This window comes from Chiloscyllium plagiosum, unplaced genomic scaffold (genome assembly GCF_037043375.1).
Source record: "Chiloscyllium plagiosum isolate Xiang-an unplaced genomic scaffold, Cpla_swu_hap1 HiC_scaffold_18, whole genome shotgun sequence".
Classification (NCBI taxonomy): Eukaryota; Metazoa; Chordata; class Chondrichthyes; order Orectolobiformes; family Hemiscylliidae; genus Chiloscyllium; species Chiloscyllium plagiosum.
The window spans coordinates 63589765-63610922 of record NW_028270156.1 but is presented as its reverse complement, the minus strand read 5'-3'; the positions used below and the strand labels follow the sequence as shown (position 1 = coordinate 63610922).

The 21158-nt window shown below is 54.0% G+C and overlaps 1 protein-coding gene across 1 annotated transcript in view; it reads right to left on the bottom strand.

The window, feature by feature from the left end:
• Window positions 1–21158, bottom strand: part of LOC122547822 (chitinase domain-containing protein 1-like) — a 75472-nt gene that overhangs the window by 26703 nt on the left and 27611 nt on the right. The window contains exons 7-9 of the mRNA XM_087996195.1: window positions 9119–9211; window positions 5337–5438; window positions 4060–4215 (exon numbers count right to left, since the gene is read on the bottom strand). Coding sequence (XP_087852321.1) covers window positions 4060–4215; window positions 5337–5438; window positions 9119–9211 — 351 coding nt within the window. The remainder of the gene's footprint in view (window positions 1–4059; window positions 4216–5336; window positions 5439–9118; window positions 9212–21158) is intronic.

Here is a 21158-nt window from a genome sequence, read left to right as displayed (position 1 = left end):
TGAGAGAGAGAGCGTGTGTGAGAGAGAGAGCGTGTGTGAGAGAGAGAGCGTGTGTGAGAGAGAGAGCGTGTGTGAGAGAGAGAGCGTGTGTGAGAGAGAGAGCGTGTGTGAGAGAGAGAGCGCGTGTGAGAGAGAGAGCGCGTGTGAGAGAGAGAGCGCGTGTGAGAGAGAGAGCGCGTGTGAGAGAGAGAGCGCGTGTGAGAGAGAGAGCGCGTGAGAGAGAGAGAGCGCGTGAGAGAGAGAGAGCGTGTGAGAGAGAGAGAGCGTGTGAGAGAGAGCGTGTGAGAGAGAGAGAGCGTGTGAGAGAGAGAGAGCGTGTGAGAGAGAGAGCGTGTGAGAGAGAGAGAGCGTGTGAGAGAGAGAGCGTGTGAGAGAGAGAGCGTGTGAGAGAGAGAGAGCGTGTGAGAGAGAGCGTGTGAGAGAGAGCGTGTGAGAGAGAGCGTGTGAGAGAGAGCGTGTGAGAGAGAGCGTGTGAGAGAGAGCGTGTGAGAGAGAGAGAGCGTGTGAGAGAGAGAGCGTGTGAGAGAGAGAGAGCGTGTGAGAGAGAGAGCGCGTGTGAGAGAGAGAGCGTGTGAGAGAGAGAGCGTGTGAGAGAGAGAGCGTGTGAGAGAGAGAGCGTGTGAGAGAGAGAGAGCGTGTGAGAGAGAGAGAGCGTGTGAGAGAGAGAGAGCGTGTGAGAGAGAGAGCGCGTGTGAGAGAGAGCGCGTGTGAGAGAGAGAGAGCGTGTGAGAGAGAGAGCGCGTGTGAGAGAGAGCGCGTGTGAGAGAGAGCGCGTGTGAGAGAGAGAGCGCGTGTGAGAGAGAGAGCGCGTGAGAGAGAGAGCGCGTGAGAGAGAGAGCGCGTGTGAGAGAGAGAGCGCGTGAGAGAGAGAGCGCGAGAGAGAGAGCGCGTGTGAGAGAGAGAGCGCGTGTGAGAGAGCGCGTGTGAGAGAGAGAGCGCGTGTGAGAGAGAGAGCGCGTGTGAGAGAGAGAGCGCGTGTGAGAGAGAGAGCGCGTGTGAGAGAGAGAGCGCGTGTGAGAGAGAGCGCGTGTGAGAGAGAGAGCGCGTGTGAGAGAGAGAGCGCGTGTGAGAGAGAGCGCGTGTGAGAGAGAGCGCGTGTGAGAGAGAGCGCGTGTGAGAGAGAGCGCGTGTGAGAGAGAGCGCGTGTGAGAGAGAGAGCGCGTGTGAGAGAGAGAGCGCGTGTGAGAGAGAGCGCGTGTGAGAGAGAGAGCGCGTGTGAGAGAGAGAGCGCGTGTGAGAGAGAGAGCGCGTGTGAGAGAGAGCGCGTGTGAGAGAGAGAGCGCGTGTGAGAGAGAGAGCGCGTGTGAGAGAGAGAGCGCGTGTGAGAGAGAGAGCGCGTGTGAGAGAGAGTGCGCGTGTGCGAGAGAGAGCGCGTGTGAGAGAGAGAGCGCGTGTGAGAGAGAGAGCGCGTGTGAGAGAGAGAGCGCGTGTGAGAGAGAGAGAGCGCGTGTGAGAGAGAGAGCGCGTGTGAGAGAGAGAGCGCGAGTGTGAGAGAGAGAGCGAGTGTGAGAGAGAGAGCGAGTGTGAGAGAGAGAGCGAGTGTGAGAGAGAGAGAGTGTGAGTGAACGAGTGAGTATGTTACTACTTCTTGCATTTTGTCACTAATAAACACACTATTTTGATAACTGAAGGAAGCCTGATGAAATTGGTTCCTTTAAACCTGAAGTTATTTTGATCTGGGATTAAAGTATCCGCAAGAGAAGGGATTCTTTTAAAATTCAACTTGTCACAACTGACCGAGAGGGTGAGTAAAAAGAGAACAGAAGCCAGTTCATCCGTCCTCACCCAGGGATCCCACCGAACACTGGAACAAATTGGACAATCTCACCTGTGGGTGGGTTTTAACAAGCTTTGCTTGCACTGCCATTATCCTGAAGCACGGAGACTCTAGGGAGATATTCCTGACACGTTCAGCAGCAAGCTGAACTCCAACTGCCCGGCCTTTGTCTCTCTCATTGCTTGCTGCCCTGCGTTCTTTGTACAGAAACACCCCAGTCCCTCTGAACACCAACCAGATTCAAACTTTTAGAAACAAAACCTTGCCTTTTTCTCATTCTCACAACCAGCAGTGATAACTGCACCCTTCCCTACGTTATACGCCATCTGCCATCGCGTTGCCCACTCACTTAACCTGTCTACATCCTCTTGCAACCTCCTGTGCCCTCCTCAGACACAGGAATGGATCTCTCTAAGGTTAATGGTGATCTCTCTCTCTCTCTCTCTCTCTCTCTCTCTCTATTCACCTTGCCGGCAACTGTAACATTATATCCTGCACTTATGCATTTGTATGATCTGTAAAGCAAATAAGACAGCACTTTTCACTGCACCTCCCTACACATGACATTAATAAATCAACACAAAATTTTTCTATTAACAAAAAACTTAGATATTCTCTTTATGTCAAAGCCAGCTGTATCGATCAGTAATGGCTTAGGCCCCAGAACTGATGCTTGACAGAATTTACTGGGCTCAGCTCGCCACATCGAAAAGGACCATTTATCCTTTACTCAAGAACCAATCTTCTTCCCAAATTATCCCCAACTCCACGAGTCTTTACCTGGAGCATTAACCTTTTGTGAAGCATGTTACTGAACAGTCTCTTGGAAATCTAGGTATATGACAGGGACTGGTTCCACTTTATCTACCACAGCCATCACATTCTCAAAAACTTGTCATCCAGGATTTTGGTTTTTGCTAAACCCTGTTGAATTGTTCTACACCTCCTGACTCCCCAAAAGTCTGTCAACAAAAACACAAATCAGGAGAGTGATGGAATACTCCCCACTCGCCTGGGCGGGGGCAGCTCCAACAGCACTCAAGTTAACAGCATCCAGGACAAAGCAGTCCGCCCGATTGGCACTACATCCGCAAACATCCACCACCTCCCTCCACGCTCAGTAGCAGCAGTGTGTACTATCTACAAGATGCACTGCAGAAATCCACCAAATTCAGCACCTCCCAAACCCACGGCCACTTCCATCTGGAAGGACAAGGACCGCAGATATTTGGGAACACCACCCCCTGTAAGCTCCCCTCCACTCACCATCCTGACTTGGAAATAGACCATGGTTCCTTCTCAGTCGCTGGGTCAAAACCTGGCCTTCCCTCCCTAAGGGCATTGGGGGTCAACCCACAACATGTGGGCTGCAACAGTTCAGGAAGGCAGCTCAACACCAGCTTCATGAGGGCAACTAGGGACAGGAAAACAAAATACCGGCCCAGCTGACGACACCCATACCCCGTGAATACCTCAGCCCAGCCCGCCCTGACCTGACAATGAAAACTGTCCAAACCAATGGCTGAGACAGTTAAAGGTTAATCACTCCAACTGAAAGGCAATGAGTGGGGGCTAGGCCCCACTGCTGGATGGACCCAACTGCTCCTGAAAGGAGGAAACAACAGTTTGGGGAAAGCAACCAACTTACATTTTCATCGGCATAACATCCTAAAGCACGCCATTCCAAACCTAAACACCTCAGCAGCAAGGATTCCTCAAGCCAACATTGACAGAGAATTACTTTCCCGCTCAGAACAGGAGTGCTTCCAGGAAACAACCACAGTTTGACCAGACGGGTCCAGGCAAACTGTGAGGACCAGCACCACGGAATTATTACAGATCAAGAAACTTTCTGGTGTCCACCGACTCCCCACAAAACCAAGGTGGAGTTCGAGAAACAGCCAACTATTCACTTCCCGAGATTATTGCAGCAACTGGGTTCTGACTAACTCTTCAAAGCCCCTTACTCTCAGGAAGAGAATCTACAAGAGGCCTAAAGCCTTCATCCATATGGCCATTTTTACAAGTACTTTTTACCCGCATCTTCTTTTATTCCTGGTGCCTGTACTATACGTAATAAATGCGTCACACTCTTTAGTCTGTGGTGCTCAGCAATAGTTGAGTTTGATCTTGTTGAAAATGAAAGCTTTGCCGGTTATTTTTAAACAATTCAGAAGCTAAAGGTTAAGCCCCAAGTGAGTGACACGAATCCCCAGTTCCCGGGCCACACTGCAGACAAGCCTGGTCAACGCTGCTGAATCCAGACCGACAGTATGCCCTACCTGTGCCCGACAATGGGCTCTGCTGTCCCTCCAAGGATACCATAGTCCATCCCGTAGAAATTCAGCCCCAAGAGAATCTTACTTCTCCAAACTGCATCTGGGTCCAATGTCTGAACGCAGGCTTGTATCCAGGGGATTGGAGAGTTGGGGCCAGGTCTACAAAACAAGCAACAGCCAGGTTTTCACTCCCGTTCACAGCAATCAATCTTCACACTCAACTGGAACCACACCCACAGCAACTCAGGCCGACCCAGCTCAAAGTCTGAAAGAACAGACCATCTCGTTGGAGAGGCTCAAAGCTTATCGCTAATAAGAGCCCCACAGTTTCAAAACCAGGCACACTGTACCAAGGTGGAGCCATCCATGCTGGCAAACAGAACACTGTTTCAGCCACTCCAGTGTCTGGACCAAGCAATCCAATATGGAGGCCACCGCAGGGAGAGGCAGAGGAAGCTGCAGTCAGAGGGGCTAATGAGCCATCAGCCAGACACAATTCAGTCAGATCCCACGCAGAGGCCTCATGAAACTGAGCTGAAACTGCTGCTTTCTCAGTAATTACATCAACTACCATTGGGATCAGAGCTTTATTAACAGCCAGATTCTGGTTTGTGGGAAGTGTTGCAACGCTGATGCAGCAGCAACAGCCTGGGCCCACGATCCTGAGGTGGCGAGATCGAGAGCATCTTCTGCTCTCTCAATGACAGGAGGGAATGGATTGATTCGAGTGGCTCAGGGATCATTTACAACAATTCAGACCAACAACAAGCACACCGACTGGAAGTGCTGGGTGTACGGCCTACTTCAGCTCCTGGGCCTTAATGACCTCAACTGCTCCAGGCAGGACAGAGGTGTCAGAATCCTGTCCAGAAGACTGTGCCGGAATCCCAATTTTGACAGGCGTTTGGAAAGGGGATGGCGATTGCATGGAGTAGCTTAAGTGTGTAGACCGACAGGATGGATAGTGTGGAATATCGTGCCCTTTGTTCGGAAAAGACCACGAACAGGGAATCCTGTGTTGCCTTGTTAGAAAAGGATGGGTGACAGAGGGATTTCCATCTGGAATGAATGGCAGGTGAGGGACTTTCTGGGCTGACCCAAAAAACAAAATGGCGGGCAAGTGTGAGGGTAGGAGCGAGGTTCCTGGTGAAACGGGAGATGTGTTCCGAGGTTGCAGACCTGTCAGAGTCTGCCTCAGAGCCTCAGGGTTACACATCGTGGAAGGCTGGCCTAGACTGGACACTGTCTTTCCCCAGTGGGAGCCCTGGGACACGGCTTACCGATGCTGATTCGAAAAGTCGTACGTCATGAGGCTGAAAGCGTCCACCACGGGGGCCAGCTGCTCAAAATCCTGCTTCCCAAACATTCCCGGCTGGTTGGTCCTGGAAACAGGGAACAAGGCACACAATCTTCAACGTCAAACGGCAACGCAGCAGGTGCCCAGCCCAGATGGTTTGGACTCTCTCCACCCACCCTCTTCATCCCCCTCCCCCTGGGACTGCTCGCTGTATATCCAGCCCCTCTTCCCACACCCAAAGCAAAACGTTCACTCCACATTCACCCCCGATGAGTACAGTGTTAGCTACTTCAACATTTCCTCAGAAAAAAGGCCCCTTCATCCCAGGAATCTTCAAGTCAATCCCTCCTTCAATCTGGACATCAAACCTGCACACAATATGCCAGGGTATGGACTCATCAATGGCCTATCCAGACTTCCTCTTTTATTATTCCATCCCCTTGCAACGAGCACATATCTCATTTGTCTCCCTAACGATTCATTATACACACTGTCCTTTTGAGACTCATGGACAAGGACACCCCGATCCCTCTGCACTGTGGCATTCTGCAGTCTCTCTCCTTCTCTACGTCTCCATCCAACCCTCACATTTTCCGCATTATGGTCAAACGTTTGCCCACTTGCTGGGCCTTGCAATATCAATATCCCCTTCACAGCCAGCTTGTCTACATACTCTATCCTTTCACCCTCAGCACCAGGGCACTCCATTATTAACAATTTGTTGATCGGAGAACAGCTCATTACCTGACAGTTTGTTCACTGCTCGCTGACCAATCCTTTCCCCCAATGATGGACAATCCTTTTCACTGAAGTGCAGCCACCGAACGTGTGGTACTTCATCATGGCGGTGGGGGGAGAGAGCACGGCTCTGGGGCTGGGGGGAGAATGGCCAAAGAGGGTATGGTGGGGTGAAACAGACGGGGAAGAATGGGGTGGAGGTTTCCTTGGGGGGAGAAGAGAAAAACAGTGGGAATGCCATTCTGGGAAGAGGGTGGGGGTTGAGAGGGAAGAAATGCTTGGTAGCCAGGTCCTGGGCCCTGTCCATCATAGCCCAGCCCTATCCATCCATTATCTCTCTTCACTCACCTGCCACAACCTGTCCACTCACACACACTGTCTGTCTACCAACCCCCATTCTCTGTCTGTCTACCAACACCCATTCTCTGTCTGTCTACCAACACCCATTCTCTCTCTGTCCCCTCCCCATTACCCTCTTCACCAACCCCACACAGTCCCGCCACTCACACTCTCTGTCTACCAACCCCCATTCTCTCTCTGCCATCTCCCCATTACCCTCTTCATCCAATCTTCACACAGACCGTCCATTCTGTGTCTCTCCCCCCATTCTCCATCTCTCCTCTAATAACCCTCTCCACCTAAACCCCACACAGCTTGTCCACTCCTCCTCACCCTCCCCCTACAAAATGACCATTTTCTCTCTCTCTCTCCCTCCCCCCATACCTGTTCTCTCTCCCTCCCCTGTTCTTTCTCTCGTGCGCGCGCACATACACACACACACACGACAGTGTGGAATTTGACCACGATGCATTGTGGGAGAGAGCCTGGAACTGGGTGTGGGAGTACTTCAGAGTGAGCTGTGCACTCAGTGTCTGTGGGAAATCTAAACCTCCCATCTCTTTATAATGTACTTGGTGACCCTTTATCCACCCTGTTCATTGCATTCCTAAAGGACTCAAATAGGAAATCGCTCTGACTCTTTACGTTGTCCTGTTACCACCTACAGAATAATCATCATATGTTGTGCCCGACAGACCTCAGGCTAACCACTTGACAGTTTCCTGCATCTTTCCTTTTCTGAGAGAAGTTTTCCAATCAGCTGGGACTTTGCTAGAATCAGAAGCTATGCTGTACTGCCCGTTAAAACACAATCCATCAGGATCCACATGGTTTTATCAAAGTAAATCATGGTTGTGCAATTTGCTAGAGTTCTCGAAGGCGTAACAAGCAACGCCGATAATAGGGATCCTGGATTTTCTAGACAGCATTTGGAAAGGTGCTGCATGAAGGGTTAATGCACTGCGTAAGGTCACATGGGGATCAGGGTAATTTATTCACTGACCAACAGAAAGCTGACAGTTACAATAAATGGGTCTTTTTCTGGTTGGCGAGCTGTAACTGATAGGATGCCACAGGGTTGGGTCTCAGGCCCTAACTATTTCCAATCGATATGAATGACTTGGATGCAGGATAGAAAGTACTACAGCCAAATCTGCAGGTGACATTCAAACAGGAGGGATCGGAAGTTGCAATGAAGATATTTACAAACCAATATGGATTGATCAGGCGAAGAGACCAGAATTTAGCAGGTGAAGTTTAACGTGGCCAAGCGGGAGGTTATCCATTTTGGTCAGAGAATTAGAAAGGCAACTTATTATTGAAATGGAGAGAAACGTCAGAGTGCTTCAGTGCAGAGGGATCTGGGTGTTCCTGTGCATCTTTTGTTTTAATTCCTTCACAGGACGTGGACATTGCTGGGTAAGCCAGCATTTATTGTCCATCCCTAACTACCCAGAGGGCATTAAAAATCAGCTACATAGCTATGGGTCTGGAGTCACATGTAGGCCAGACCAGGTAAGGATGGCAGTTTCCTTCCCTCAAGGGTATTAGTGAATCCAGATGGAGTTTTTCCTACCATTGGCAACGGATTCATGATCATAAATAATCTCTTAATTCCAGATTTTTTTAAAATTGAATTGAAATTCCACCGTCTGCCATGGATGGATTCAAACCCAGGTCCCCCGAACATTCCCTGGGTGGCTGGGTTAATGGTCCAGTCAGAATACCACGAGGGTATTTCCTCCCCCTGCATGAATCACAGAAACCAGGAATGCGGGTACAATAGATAATAGGGAAGGCAAATGGAATTTTGGCTTTTATTATTAAAGGCTTGGAGTATAAAAGTAGGGAAGTGTTGCTGCAGCTGTATCAGTGAGACCGTACCTGGATTAGTGTGGACTAGTTTGGTCCTCATACTTGAGGAGGAGGGGGGAGGGGGGGATGTAGTTGCAATGGAGGCAGTTCAGAGGAGATTCATTCAATTGATTCCAGAGATGAGGAAAGAGATTGAGCAGTTGAGGCCTGTACCCTCTGGAGCCAAGGAGAATGAGAGGAGATCTAACTGAGGTATATAAGGGGATGGACAAAGCAGATGTGGGGAAATCTAGAAAGGTCACACAGTTTTATGTTAAGGGGTGGCAGATTTAAAACAGATTTGAGGAGAAATTATTTTTCTCAGTCATAAACAGTTAAAATTCAGGACCCCCCGGATGCAGGGGATGCTGGGTCACCAAGTACATTTAAGGAGATTTTTAATTAGTAATGGTTTAAAGGATTATGGGGAGTGAGCAGGAAAGCGGACTCAAGGCCGAAATGAGATCAGCTATGACTTTACAAAATGTCAGAGCAGGCCGGAGGGGCTGAGCTGCCGACTGCTGCTCCTAGTTCACATGATAGAAAGAATAGTGTGGGGATTTGAAACCTTTGTTGCTATCTGCGTTGAAATCTTTGTTACCTTTTGTTTTGTCTCGAGTGATATTGCACATTATTTTTCTTGTTTAATAAACATTTTCATTTTCTGTTAAAAGTACACTGGCAGCCTCTTGTGACTGCTTTCACTAACAGCCCTCCAAATTTGAAAAGAAACCAAGCTGGGATCTAATGCTGCTTTTCCAGGAGACTATGCAGTCAGTGACATTTCCAGACGGAAAAGCCCATGTGTTATTGAGCACAGCATCCAATGCTTACCCTGCAGAGATGGCTGGGGGAATCACCAGCACAATTTTCAGCTTGGCTTCCCACAAGACATTGGCCAAGTGGCGGATCACATGGACGAGTTCCCTGGAAGACAAATTCATCTCATCAAAGACAAAAGGTCATTTTGCCCCTGTCCTGTTCCCCAGAGGGAAAAAAACCTTAGCTTCTTGATATCCTTCATGATTTCATCGACCTCTATAAAGTTACTCCCTCAAACTCCAACACTCCAGTCTTCGCTATCCAGCCTCTCCTCACAACTCAAACCATCCATTCCCAGCAACACCCTGGTAAATTTCTTCTGAACCCTCTCCAGTTTAATAATATCCTTCCCACAACAGTGTGACCAGAAGTGGACACTGTATTCCACAAGGGCCCTGACCAGACGGCTGGAGAAACAGACAGCGTTACCATATAGTGGATAAGGCAAAGTGGAGAAATAACAGAAGCTCAAACTCTGAGGGGAGAGTGACAGCTGTGTAATCAAGGGTGGCGTAAGGAGCCACTTTGCTCAGGGGCAGGGCCTAGGCTCAACCATTTGCAAGAGAAATGCAGGACTGCAGACACTGGAGATCAGTGTGGAGAGTGTGTTGCTGGAAAAGCACAGCAGGTCAGACAGCATCTGAGGAGCAGGAGAATCAACATTTCAGACAAAGGCCCTTCATCAGGAATGAGGCTTGTGGGCCAGGGGGGTGCAATCTCAGCCCACCTTCATCCCCCTATCACACACTCAGCTACCACCCTCCCCACCATCATCCCCCTATCACACACTCAGCTACCACCCTCCCCACCATCACCCCCCTATCACACACTCAGCTATCACCCTCCCCACCTTCATTCCCCTATCACACACTCAGCTATCACCCTCCCCACCTTCATCCCCCTATCACACACTCAGCTATCACCCTCCCCACCTTCATCCCCCTATCTCACACTCAGCTATCACTCTCCCCACCTTCATCCTTCTATCACACGCTAAGCTATCACCCTCCCCACCTTCATCCCCCTATCTCACACTCAGCTAACACCCTCCCCACCTTCATCCCCCTATCTCACACTCAGCTAACACCCTCCCCACCTTCATTCCCCTATCACACACTCAGCTATCACCTTCCCCACCTTCATCCCCCTATCACACACTCAGCTATCACCCTCCCCACCTTCATCCCTCTATCACACACTCAGCTATCACCCTCCCCACCTTCATCCCCATTTCATACTCTCAGCTATCACCCTCCCCACCTTCATTCCCCTATCTCACACTCAGCTATCACCCTCCCCACCTTCATCCCCCTATCTCACACTCAGCTATCACCCTCCCCACCTTCATTCCCCTATCACACACTCAGCTATCACCTTCCCCACCTTCATCCCCCCTATCACACACTCAGCTATCACCCTCCCCACCTTTATCCCCCTATCTCACACTCAGCTATCACCTTCCCCACCTTCATCCATCTATCACACACTCAGCTATCACCTTCCCCACCTTCATCCATCTATCACACACTCAGCTATCACCTTCCCCACCTTCATCCCCCTATCACACACTCAGCTATTACCTTCCCCACATTCGTCCCTCTATCACACACTCAGCTATCACCCTCCCCACCCTCATCCTTCTATCACACTCTCAGCTATCACCCTCCCCACCCTTCTATCACACTCTCAGCTATCACCCTCCCCACCCTCATCCTTCTATCACACTCTCAGCTATCACCCTCCCCACCTTCATCCCCATTTCATACTCTCAGCTATCACCCTTCCCAACTTCATCCCCCTATCACACACTCAGCTATCACCCTCCCCAGCTTCATCCCCCTATCTCACACTCAGCTATCATCCTCCCCACCTTCATCCCCATTTCATACTCTCAGCTATCACCCTCCCCACCTTCATCCCTCTATCACACACTCAGCTATTACCTTCCCCACCTTCGTCCCCTATCACACACTCAGCTGTCACCCTCCCCACCTTCATCCCCCTATCACACACTCAGCTATCACCCTCCCGACCTTCATCCCCCTATCACACACACAGCTATCACCCTCCCCACCTTCATCCCCCATCACACACTCAGCTATCACCCTCCCCAACTTCATCCCCCTATCACACACTCAGCTATCACCCTCCCCACCTTCATCCCCCTATCTCACACTCAGCTAACACCCTCCCCACCTTCATCCCCCTATCACACACTCAGCTATCACCCTCCCCACCTTCATCCTTCTATCACACGCTCAGCTATCACCCTCCCCATCTTCATCCCTCTATCACACTCTCAGCTATCACCCTCCCCACCTTCATCCTTCTATCACACTCTCAGCTACCACCCTCCCCACCTTCATCCCTCTATCACACACTCAGCTATTACCTTCCCCACCTTCATCCCCCTATCACACACTCAGCTATCACCCTCCCCACCTTCATCCCTCTCTCACACACGCAGCTATCCCCTTCCCCACCTTCATCCCTCTATCACACTCTCAGCTATCACCCTCCCCACCTTCATCCCCATTTCATACTCTCAGCTATCACCCTCCCCACCTTCATCCTTCTATCACACGCTCAGCTATCACCCTCCCCACCTTCATCCTTCTATCACACTCTCAGCTATCACCCTCCCCACCTTCATCCTTCTATCACACGCTCAGCTATCACCCTCCCCACCTTCATCCTTCTATCACACGCTCAGCTATCACCCTCCCCATCATCCCCCTATCTCACACTCAGCTAACACCCTCCCCACCTTCATCCCCCTATCACACACTCAGCTATCACCCTCCCCACCTTCATCCCCATTTCATACTCTCAGCTATCACCCTCCCCACCTTCATTCCCCTATCACACACTCAGCTATCACCCTCCCCACCTTCATCCCCCATCTCACACTCAGCTAACACCCTCCCCACCTTCATCCCCCTATCTCACACTCAGCTAACACCCTCCCCACCTTCATTCCCCTATCACACACTCAGCTATCACCTTCCCCACCTTCATCCATCTATCACACACTCAGCTATCACCTTCCCCACCTTCATCCCTCTATCACACACTCAGCTATCACCTTCCCCACCTTCATCCCCCTATCTCACACTCAGCTAACACCCTCTACACCTTCATCCCCCTATCTCACACTCAGCTAACACCCTCCCCACCTTCATCCCCCTATCTCACACTCAGCTAACACCCTCCCCACCTTCATTCCCCTATCACACACTCAGCTATCTCCTTCCCCACCTTCATCCCCCTATCACACACACAGCTATCACCCTCCCCACCTTCATTCCCCTATCACACACTCAGCTATCTCCTTCCCCACCTTCATCCCTCTATCACACTCTCAGCTATCACCTTCCCCACCGTGATCTACCTATCACATTCTCAGGTACCTTCCCTCCCAGCCCCACCCTGCCTGCCATTTACTTCTCAGCATCCCCCACCCTGACCCACAAGCCTCATTCCTGATGAAGCCCAAAACGTTGATTCTCCTGCTCCTCGGATGCTGCCTGACTTGCTGTGCTTTTTAAACCTTCTGCTGCTTCCCCAATGACCTTCCCTCTATCCAAAGTTCAGAAATGGGGATGTTCACTGATGATTGCACACTGTTCAGCACCATTCCCAACTCCTCAGATACTGAAGTAGTCCAGAACTATAGATCTGTGAGCCTGACCTTGGTGGTGGGCAAATTGTTGGAAGGAATCCTGAGGGACAGGATGTACATGTATTTGGAAAGACAAGGTCTGATTAGGGATAGTCAACATGGCTTTGTGCGTGGGAAATCATGTCTCACAAACTTGACTGAATTTTTTTGAGGAAATAACAAAGAGGATTGATGAGGGCAGAGCGGTAGATGTGACCTATATGGACTTCAGTAAGGTGTTCGACAAGGTTCCCCATGGGAGACTGATTAGCAAGATTAGATCTATGGGCGGCACGGTGGCACACTGGTTAGCACTATTGCCTCACAGCGCCAGAGACCCGGGTTCAATTCCCGCCTCAGGCAACTGACTGTGTGGAGTTTGCACGTTCTCCCCGTGTCTGCGTGGGTTTTCTCCAGGTGCTCCGGTTTCCTCCCACAGTCCAAAGATGTGCAGGTCAGGTGAATTGGCCATGCTAAATTGCCCGTAGTGTTAGGTAAGGGGTAAATGTAGGGGTATGGGTGGGTTGCGCTTCGGCGGGGCGGTGTGGACTTGTTGGGCCGAAGGGCCTGTTTCCACACTGTAAGTAATCTAATCTCACGGAATACAGGAAGAACTAGCCATTTGGATATAGAACTGGCTCAAAGGTAGAAGACAGAGGGTGGTGGTGGAAGGTTGTTTTTCAGACTGGAGGCCTGTGACCAGTGGAGTGCCACAAGGATCGGTGCTGGGCCCTTTACTTTTTGTCATTTACATAAATGATTTGGATGCGAGCATAAGAGGCACAGTTAGTAAGTTTGCAGATGACACCAAAACTGGAGGTATAGTGGACAGCGAAGAGGGCTTTTCTGGTTTTTCCAGAAAAAGGGCTTATGCCCGAAACATCGATTCTCCTTCTCCTTTGATGCTGCCTGATCTGCTGCGCTTTTCCAGCAACACATTTTTAAGCTCTGATCTCCAGCATCTGCAGTCCTCACTTTCTCCTAGCGAAGAAGGTTACCTCAGATTACAACAGGATCTGGACCAGATGGGCCAATAGGCTGAGAAGTGGCAGATGGAGTTTAATTCAGATAAATGCGAGGTGCTGCATTTTGGGAAAGCAAATCTTAGCAGGACTTATACACTTAATGGTAAGGTCCTAGGGAGTGTTGCTGAACAAAGAGACCTTGGAGTGCAGGGGTGGGGGAGTCCAGAATTAGGCGGCATAGGTTTAGGATGAGAGGTCAAAGCTATTCAAGAGACCTAAGGGGCAACTTTTCCACGCAGAGGGTGGTACGTGTATGGAATGAGCTGCCAGAGGAAGTGGTGGAGGCTGGTACAATTGCAACATTTAAGAGGCATCTGGATGGGTATATGAATAGGAAGGATTTAGAGGGATATGGGCCGGGTGCTGGCAGGTGGGACTAGATTGGTTGGGATATCTGACTGGCAGCAAGATCTGTACAATATGCAGGCTTAGACTGACATGTGGCAAGTTACACTTGTGCCACCGAAATGCCAGGTAATGACTGTCACCAATGAGAGATGATCTAACCACTGTACATTCAGTGGTGTTACCAATATTCACTCCTCCCACTATCACTATCCTGGGGGTTACCATTGACTCGCCACATAAACAGTGCCTACAACAGTGGGTTAGAGACTGGGAATACTGAGAGAGTAACTCCCCTCCTGACTCCCCAAAGCCTGTCCACCATCTACAAGGCACAAGACAGGAGTCTGATGGAATAGTCCCCACTTGCACTAACACTCGATAACAGCAGCACATACTATCTACAAGATGTACAGCCAACATTCACTAAAGATTCTCAGATAGCATCTTTCCAGCTCACCACCACTGCCACCAGTATTTAGAAGGACAAGGGCAACTGGTACATAGAATCCCTACAGTGTGGATACAGGCCATTTGGCCCAACAAGTCCACACCAACCCTCTGAAGAGTATCCCACCCAGACCCATTCCCCTACCCTATTACTCTATATTTCCCCTGAGGCAGGAAACCTCTCAAACTTTAAAAAGTACTTGAAATGTAATAACATTCAAAGCCATTGGTCTAGTGTGGGAAAGTGGGACTGGAATAGGTGCTGGTGTATTTTTGTCAGTACAGACTCAATGGGTCAAAGGGCCTCTTCTATACTGTATGGATTCTCTGATTCCAAATCACATCGCAACACCTACAGAAATCATGGGAATCACGACATTGCAAACAGAATCAGACAAACGCTTCCAGCAACATACTGACAGGAAGATAAACCCTCGCCTGTGTGAAGCCAGCGCCAAGACTGTCAAGATGTTAATATATATATTGCCCCATGTAATGAAAGTATTATAACTCTGGGGGGCACGGTGGCTTAGTGGTTAACACTGCTGCCTCACAGCACCAGGGACCCGGCTTCGATTCCTGAGTGGACATTCTCTCAGTGTCTGCGTGGGTTTCCTCTGGTTTCCTCAGACAGTCCAAAGATGTGCAGGCTAGGTGAATTTGCCGTGCTAAATTGCCCATAGTGTAAAGTGCATTAGTCAGGGGTAGGTGTAGGTGAATGGGTCTGGGTGGGTTACTCTTCGGAGGGTCAGTCTGGACTTGTTGGGCCAAATGGCCTGTTTCCACACTGTAGGGAATCTAATCAGCTAATTCTGGACATAAAGGTGAGCTTTAAATGATTCAGCTCAGCCTCCCATCACTCAGAATAGGTGGATGGGTACTGAGCTCAACACAGGCCAAGTGTGAATGGAAAGTGTGACTCCGGCCTGACCAGCCAGGACCTTCGGCCTGGGAGAATCCATGCCTGGATTCAAGGTAGGAATAAGTAGCAAGTTCATCAGTGACAGTGATGGACAGAGAGTGAGCTTAGCTTAGGGGAAAGGTGCTTTAATGGACTAGTTGTTTTCCTCTGTCCATGTTGCATCAGGAATAACAGATCAGTCCACTGTAGATCAGGGAGAGACTGATTGCTTCACAGTGTTTAAACACCCTGACATATTTCAGGGAGATACAGGAAAAAAAACCCTCAGCTCATTAATCAGAGAGAGAGAGTAACCTCACTGCTGTCCCAGAATAACAAACAGATCCGAAACATTGCCATTCATTAGAATCAGTCTCCAAATCTTTGCCGACACCCAGAATTAATTCCGATGTTTCAGCTTCCCTCAACACATTCCGACAGAAGGCAATACAAGAACCGTTACTCAGACTCAGGGCAGTGCTGAGCACTTCCTCCAACAGTGAAGGCCAGCAATCTTCCAGATACCTGACAGTGTTCTCTTTCACATGTATCACCCTGGGCGATTCAGTACAGATTTCTACAGGCCACAGGCCCAGACTCAGCCCAGTGCCATTTCTGCTGATAGATTCAGAGGTATACAGCATGGAAATAGTCCCTTCGGTCCAACCCAGCCATGCTAACCAAGTATACTAAACTGAGAGTTGAAAAGTGTGGTGCTGGAAAAGCGCAGCAGGCCAGGCAGCATCCGAGGATCTCCTGCTCGTCGGAGGCTGCCTGGCCTGCTGCGCTTTTCCAGCACTACACTTTTCAACTCTGGTCTCCAGCATCTGCAGTCCTCACTTTCTCCATACTAAACTGAGAGTTGGGTTTGGATTTGGTGAATCTGAAGATTATAGAAATACCTATTTTAAGCACTGTTTAATCCCTGAGGGATAATTCCTAGTTTTTGATAGGTGTGAATTAATATAACACCGAGTTAAATTCATCCAACAGATGATTCAGCTCTCCTCAATGTTGACTATCTTGTGCACGATGTATCAGGAATAGTAAATATACAGAGTGTATTCTCTGGATTGGCACCACTACAGACTGAACAGCCAGTGTTATAATAAGTGTCTAAGTAACCAAGAAATTCAAACAACAGTGTCTGCAGAGAGAGGGAGTGAGACGGGGAGAGAGAGAGAGGGAGTGAGACGGGGAGAGAGAGAGAGGGAGTGAGACGGGGAGAGAGAGAGAGGGAGTGAGACGGGGAGAGAGAGAGAGGGAGTGAGACGGGGAGAGAGAGAGAGGGAGTGAGACGGGGAGAGAGAGAGAGGGAGTGAGACGGGGAGAGAGAGAGAGGGAGTGAGACGGGGAGAGAGAGAGAGGGAGTGAGACGGGGAGAGAGAGAGAGGGAGTGAGACGGGGAGAGAGAGAGAGGGAGTGAGACGGGGAGAGAGAGAGAGGGAGTGAGACGGGGAGAGAGAGAGAGGGAGTGAGACGGGGAGAGAGAGAGAGGGAGTGAGACGGGGAGAGAGAGAGAGGGAGTGAGACGGGGAGAGAGAGAGAGGGAGTGAGACGGGGAGAGAGAGAGAGAGGGAGTGAGACGGGGAGAGAGAGAGAGAGGGAGTGAGACGGGGAGAGAGAGAGAGGGAGTGAGACGGGGAGAGAGAGAGAGAGAGGGAGTGAGACGGGGAGAGAGAGAGAGAGGGAGTGAGACGGGGAGAGAGAGAGAGGGAGTGAGACGGGGAGAGAGAGAGAGGGAGTGAGACGGGGAGAGAGAGAGAGGGAGTGAGACGGGGAGAGAGAGAGAGGGAGTGAGACGGGGAGAGAGAGAGAGGGAGTGAGACGGGGAGAGAGAGAGAGGGAGTGAGACGGGGAGAGAGAGAGAGGGAGTGAGACGGGGAGAGAGAGAGAGGGAGTGAGACGGGGAGAGAGAGAGAGGGAGTGAGACGGGGAGAGAGAGAGAGTGAGACGGGGAGAGAGAGGGAGTGAGACGGGGAGAGAGAGGGCGTGAGACGGGGAGAGAGAGGGCGTGAGACGGGGAGAGAGAGGGCGTGAGACGGGGAGAGAGAGGGCGTGAGACGGGGAGAGAGAGGGCGTGAGACGGGGAGAGAGAGGGCGTGAGACGGGGAGAGAGAGGGCGTGAGACGGGGAGAGAGAGGGCGTGAGACGGGGAGAGAGAGGGCGTGAGACGGGGAGAGAGAGGGCGTGAGACGGGGAGAGAGAGGGCGTGAGACGGGGAGAGAGGGGGCGTGAGACGGGGAGAGAGGGGGCGTGAGACGGGGAGAGAGGGGGCGTGAGACGGGGAGAGAGGGGGCGTGAGACGGGGAGAGAGGGGGCGTGAGACGGGGAGAGAGGGGGCGTGAGACGGGGAGAGAGGGGGCGTGAGACGGGGAGAGAGGGGGCGTGAGACGGGGAGAGAGGGGGCGTGAGACGGGGAGAGAGGGGGCGTGAGACGGGGAGAGAGGGGGCGTGAGACGGGGAGAGAGGGGGCGTGAGACGGGGAGAGAGGGGGCGTGAGACGGGGAGAGAGGGGGCGTGAGACGGGGAGAGAGGGGGCGTGAGACGGGGAGAGAGGGGGCGTGAGACGGGGAGAGAGGGGGCGTGAGACGGGGAGAGAGGGGGCGTGAGACGGGGAGAGAGGGGGCGTGAGACGGGGAGAGAGGGGGCGTGAGACGGGGAGAGAGGGGGCGTGAGACGGGGAGAGAGGGGGCGTGAGACGGGGAGAGAGGGGGCGTGAGACGGGGAGAGAGGGGGCGTGAGACGGGGAGAGAGGGGGCGTGAGACGGGGAGAGAGGGGGCGTGAGACGGGGAGAGAGGGGGCGTGAGACGGGGAGAGAGGGGGCGTGAGACGGGGAGAGAGGGGGCGTGAGACGGGGAGAGAGGGGGCGTGAGACGGGGAGAGAGGGGGCGTGAGACGGGGAGAGAGGGGGCGTGAGACGGGGAGAGAGGGGGCGTGAGACGGGGAGAGAGGGGGCGTGAGACGGGGAGAGAGGGGGCGTGAGACGGGGAGAGAGGGGGCGTGAGACGGGGAGAGAGGGGGCGTGAGACGGGGAGAGAGGGGGCGTGAGACGGGGAGAGAGGGGGCGTGAGACGGGGAGAGAGGGGGCGTGAGACGGGGAGAGAGGGGGCGTGAGACGGGGAGAGAGGGGGCGTGAGACGGGGAGAGAGGGGGCGTGAGACGGGGAGAGAGGGGGCGTGAGACGGGGAGAGAGGGGGCGTGAGACGGGGAGAGAGGGGGCGTGAGACGGGGAGAGAGGGGGCGTGAGACGGGGAGAGAGGGGGCGTGAGACGGGGAGAGAGGGGGCGTGAGACGGGGAGAGAGGGGGCGTGAGACGGGGAGAGAGGGGGCGTGAGACGGGGAGAGAGGGGGCGTGAGACGGGGAGAGAGGGGGCGTGAGACGGGGAGAGAGGGGGCGTGAGACGGGGAGAGAGGGGGCGTGAGACGGGGAGAGAGGGGGCGTGAGACGGGGAGAGAGGGGGCGTGAGACGGGGAGAGAGGGGGCGTGAGACGGGGAGAGAGGGGGCGTGAGACGGGGAGAGAGGGGGCGTGAGACGGGGAGAGAGGGGGCGTGAGACGGGGAGAGAGGGGGCGTGAGACGGGGAGAGAGGGGGCGTGAGACGGGGAGAGAGGGGGCGTGAGACGGGGAGAGAGGGGGCGTGAGACGGGGAGAGAGGGGGCGTGAGACGGGGAGAGAGGGGGCGTGAGACGGGGAGAGAGGGGGCGTGAGACGGGGAGAGAGGGGGCGTGAGACGGGGAGAGAGGGGGCGTGAGACGGGGAGAGAGGGGGCGTGAGACGGGGAGAGAGGGGGCGTGAGACGGGGAGAGAGGGGGCGTGAGACGGGGAGAGAGGGGGCGTGAGACGGGGAGAGAGGGGGCGTGAGACGGGGAGAGAGGGGGCGTGAGACGGGGAGAGAGGGGGCGTGAGACGGGGAGAGAGGGGGCGTGAGACGGGGAGAGAGGGGGCGTGAGACGGGGAGAGAGGGGGCGTGAGACGGGGAGAGAGGGGGCGTGAGACGGGGAGAGAGGGGGCGTGAGACGGGGAGAGAGGGGGCGTGAGACGGGGAGAGAGGGGGCGTGAGACGGGGAGAGAGGGGGCGTGAGACGGGGAGAGAGGGGGCGTGAGACGGGGAGAGAGGGGGCGTGAGACGGGGAGAGAGGGGGCGTGAGACGGGGAGAGAGGGGGCGTGAGACGGGGAGAGAGGGGGCGTGAGACGGGGAGAGAGGGGGCGTGAGACGGGGAGAGAGGGGGCGTGAGACGGGGAGAGAGGGGGCGTGAGACGGGGAGAGAGGGGGCGTGAGACGGGGAGAGAGGGGGCGTGAGACGGGGAGAGAGGGGGCGTGAGACGGGGAGAGAGGGGGCGTGAGACGGGGAGAGAGGGGGCGTGAGACGGGGAGAGAGGGGGCGTGAGACGGGGAGAGAGGGGGCGTGAGACGGGGAGAGAGGGGGCGTGAGACGGGGAGAGAGGGGGCGTGAGACGGGGAGAGAGGGGGCGTGAGACGGGGAGAGAGGGGGCGTGAGACGGGGAGAGAGGGGGCGTGAGACGGGGAGAGAGGGGGCGTGAGACGGGGAGAGAGGGGGCGTGAGACGGGGAGAGAGGGGGCGTGAGACGGGGAGAGAGGGGGCGTGAGACGGGGAGAGAGGGGGCGTGAGACGGGGAGAGAGGGGGCGTGAGACGGGGAGAGAGGGGGCGTGAGACGGGGAGAGAGGGGGCGTGAGACGGGGAGAGAGGGGGCGTGAGACGGGGAGAGAGGGGGCGTGAGACGGGGAGAGAGGGGGCGTGAGACGGGGAGAGAGGGGGCGTGAGACGGGGAGAGAGGGGGCGTGAGACGGGGAGAGAGGGGGCGTGAGACGGGGAGAGAGGGGGCGTGAGACGGGGAGAGAGGGGGCGTGAGACGGGGAGAGAGGGGGCGTGAGACGGGGAGAGAGGGGGCGTGAGACGGGGAGAGAGGGGGCGTGAGACGGGGAGAGAGGGGGCGTGAGACGGGGAGAGAGGGGGCGTGAGACGGGGAGAGAGGGGGCGTGAGACGGGGAGAGAGGGGGCGTGAGACGGGGAGAGAGGGGGCGTGAGACGGGGAGAGAGGGGGCGTGAGACGGGGAGAGAGGGGGCGTGAGACGGGGAGAGAGGGGGCGTGAGACGGGGAGAGAGGGGGCGTGAGACGGGGAGAGAGGGGGCGTGAGACGGGGAGAGAGGGGGCGTGAGACGGGGAGAGAGGGGGCGTGAGACGGGGAGAGAGGGGGCGTGAGACGGGGAGAGAGAGGGCGTGAGACGGGGAGAGAGGGGGCGTGAGACGGGGAGAGAGGGGGCGTGAGACGGGGAGAGAGAGGGCGTGAGACGGGGAGAGAGAGGGCGTGAGACGGGGAGAGAGAGGGCGTGAGACGGGGAGAGAGAGGGCGTGAGACGGGGAGAGAGAGGGCGTGAGACGGGGAGAGAGAGGGCGTGAGACGGGGAGAGAGAGGGCGTGAGACGGGGAGAGAGAGGGCGTGAGACGGGGAGAGAGAGGGCGTGAGACGGGGAGAGAGAGGGCGTGAGACGGGGAGAGAGAGGGCGTGAGACGGGGAGAGAGAGGGCGTGAGACGGGGAGAGAGAGGGCGTGAGACGGGGAGAGAGAGGGCGTGAGACGGGGAGAGAGAGGGCGTGAGACGGGGAGAGAGAGGGCGTGAGACGGGGAGAGAGAGGGCGTGA